The following is a 2,376-nucleotide window of genomic DNA, read 5'->3' as shown; positions in this document are numbered from 1 at the left end:
AAACCCCAAAGCAGTGTTCATGTTCATGTATTTCTGAGTATTCTTCTAAAAAAATCTGCATGGAGATAGCGGTATTTGACAAAAACGCTTTCATTTTATAAACACAATATGCACATCTGTTTTTTACAGCTCCTCCTGACCACATGCTGGCAGTAGCCAAACTGAGGCTAAGACAAAGAAAAGAAAGCTGCTTATTACAAGTAGATCTGAAAGAAAGAACACGCAGATATGTTTTGAACAGCATTGAAAATTTATTAAAGAGTAAAAAAAGAAGAATGTTTTGTCATTTTACAGTGAGTGACTTTAGGCGAACACATCATCAGAGTTTTTACCGGAATAAAATCTGACAGTGCTTTGAAAGATGGTTTCATCATCGAACTGAATTCTCAAGAATAAATCTTGTTTTTCATCAGCAAACACAAACTCTGATCAAGTTTCTGCTCTGCTGCTTTGGTGAGGAGAGTGAACCTTTTCTTGCCTTTTCCCTTCAGTTTTCATATGAAGGACAAGCAGTAGGAAGACGAGCGTGCACGGACCAATGACTTCATCAACACTGTGGCTCTGTCTTTTTGTTGTCTAAACATAAGTTCTCTTCTCAGAATTGATGTTCTCGCTCTGACTCTGACTGTCTGGTTGTGCTGCATTCCTTGATATATATCTTAGCGTGACATTCCTCTAATCATTCTTCACTTGTACCCTTTTTTATCTTTTGACCTGAACATTCCTGTTTATGACATTTTAGTTTCATTTTTGAGTTTTATGTTGTTAATACACACTCAAAGATCCTCCATAAAGCCGTTCCTGCAGAGCTACGCAATCATGTCAGAGCAGCTTCAAGACGGGAAACAGATAAAAACAGAGGCAAAGGCTGCGGTTTCTTGATTTTCGGCTTTGAGCCTTTTTAGGAATGACTCTGAAGGTTGAAAGAAAATGAAAGCGAACTCTTAATCAGAAGATGTTTCCGTCAGACAGCAAACATCCACACCTCGTTGTAGTGACTCAGAGCTAAAAAACCATCATAACTTGCTCCGATGTACTTATGTGGATTGAAGATTTTCCCAGCTTTGGTTAGAGATTTCCGGAGGACGTCCATATGTTCCTGGGAATTTCCAACAGCCGGAAAACCACTGAAGGAGCTGAAAACAGGGTGGTCACTTATGTGGCATGTATAGCCTCTCACGTTTTGGTTTTCTTCAGGGTTCTGTGAACTTACCTTGCAAAGACGATAGCTGGGGGTCTGTGCTCTACCGTGACAGACGAGTCCGACATCTCAATATTTGTTCCAGGAGGAATAAACCAGGACAAGGTCACTTTCTGCCCGTCTGTCATCTCAGAAATGGTGAAGATGGCAGGCCAGGTGTCCTGACATACCTGATCTAGAACAGAAGAAACCTTGAGGAGATAACACAGAAATCCAGAAAGCCTAGTGTTCAGGAGCAAACTGAAAGCTTCAGATGAGTTCATTAAATAAAAAAGCTAAAAAGCAGCTCACCGCTCCCTGGAAGCTTCCCACAAAAATCCACCAGCCTGGACCTTGCAGCCATAAAGGCAGATAAATCTGGGCCTTCCACTATTGTGGAGATCCAGTCAGTGGGGGGGTACTGTCGCACCTCAAAGTCCTGCACACAGAGGCAGAGATGTACTGAGATGCTCCCTAAACCCCCCAGGGAACTTGTGTGGAGGAAGCTTACCTCGTTGGCCTCCAGGACGTAGTAGTCAGGACAGGGCTGCCCATGGCAGTGCTCCAGAAAATGTCCACCGCAGGACGGCAGCAAAACCAACACAACCAGCAGCAACTGCAGCTCCATCCTCTCTGTGCTCGAAAGGACTAGCAGCTGAAAGTCCTGTTCAGTCTACGCCCCACCACAGGGTTCACCTTCCACAGATGGGCGGGGCAAGAGGACCTCAGAGTCAGAGCCTTGTCTGCATGTTTTTGTAGATTCATTTGCATCTCAAGTGTTGCCTCTAACTCTATTTGTGTGACTGATCCCATGACGAGCCAAAGCAGAGCTCTCATGACCTGAAATCCTGTTTTAGAACTGGTCTGAGTACTTTTAGTCTCTCCACAATGAAGACAATGGAGACTTCAGATTCTTGCTTGTCAGATTTCTGGCATTTGTTCTGCTAGAGAGGTGTCTCCATCTTGGTTTCAGGTTAAAGTAGGTCGCACTCCTGACAAATTTCCATAATTCAGATCTTTTCGGGGACACCCTGCTTCCCAAAAATCTTTATTTAACACAAATTGGGAACATTTTATTCAATCCAAAAACAGAAGTAGAAAAAAAGAGTATGCATAATATTACCAAAAGTATTGGCTCATATCTTGACTCACATAAAAACTGAAGTGTTGTCCCATTCCTAACCCATAGAGTTCAG

The 2,376-nt window shown here is 42.9% G+C and overlaps 1 protein-coding gene across 1 annotated transcript; it reads right to left on the bottom strand.

Moving 5' to 3' along the window:
• Positions 1–229: 229 nt before the first annotated feature.
• LOC101163059 (heme-binding protein 2) lies at positions 230–1,996 on the bottom strand. Its single transcript, XM_004085991.5, has 4 exons — positions 1,692–1,996; positions 1,493–1,619; positions 1,214–1,376; positions 230–1,136 (listed from the first exon to the last, which is right to left on the bottom strand). The coding sequence occupies exons 1-4, from the start codon at positions 1,806–1,808 to the stop codon at positions 965–967; spliced, it is 579 nt and encodes a 192-aa protein (XP_004086039.1). The 5' UTR covers positions 1,809–1,996; the 3' UTR covers positions 230–964.
• Between the last annotated feature and the right edge of the window lie 380 nt (positions 1,997–2,376).

Source organism: Oryzias latipes, chromosome 15 (assembly GCF_053564925.1).
Source record: "Oryzias latipes strain Hd-rR chromosome 15, Olatipes_Hd-rR_3.1".
In the NCBI taxonomy this organism is placed as follows: Eukaryota; Metazoa; Chordata; class Actinopteri; order Beloniformes; family Adrianichthyidae; genus Oryzias; species Oryzias latipes.
The sequence above is the reverse complement of the archived record's forward strand: the minus strand, read 5'-3'. Positions and strand labels throughout refer to the sequence as shown.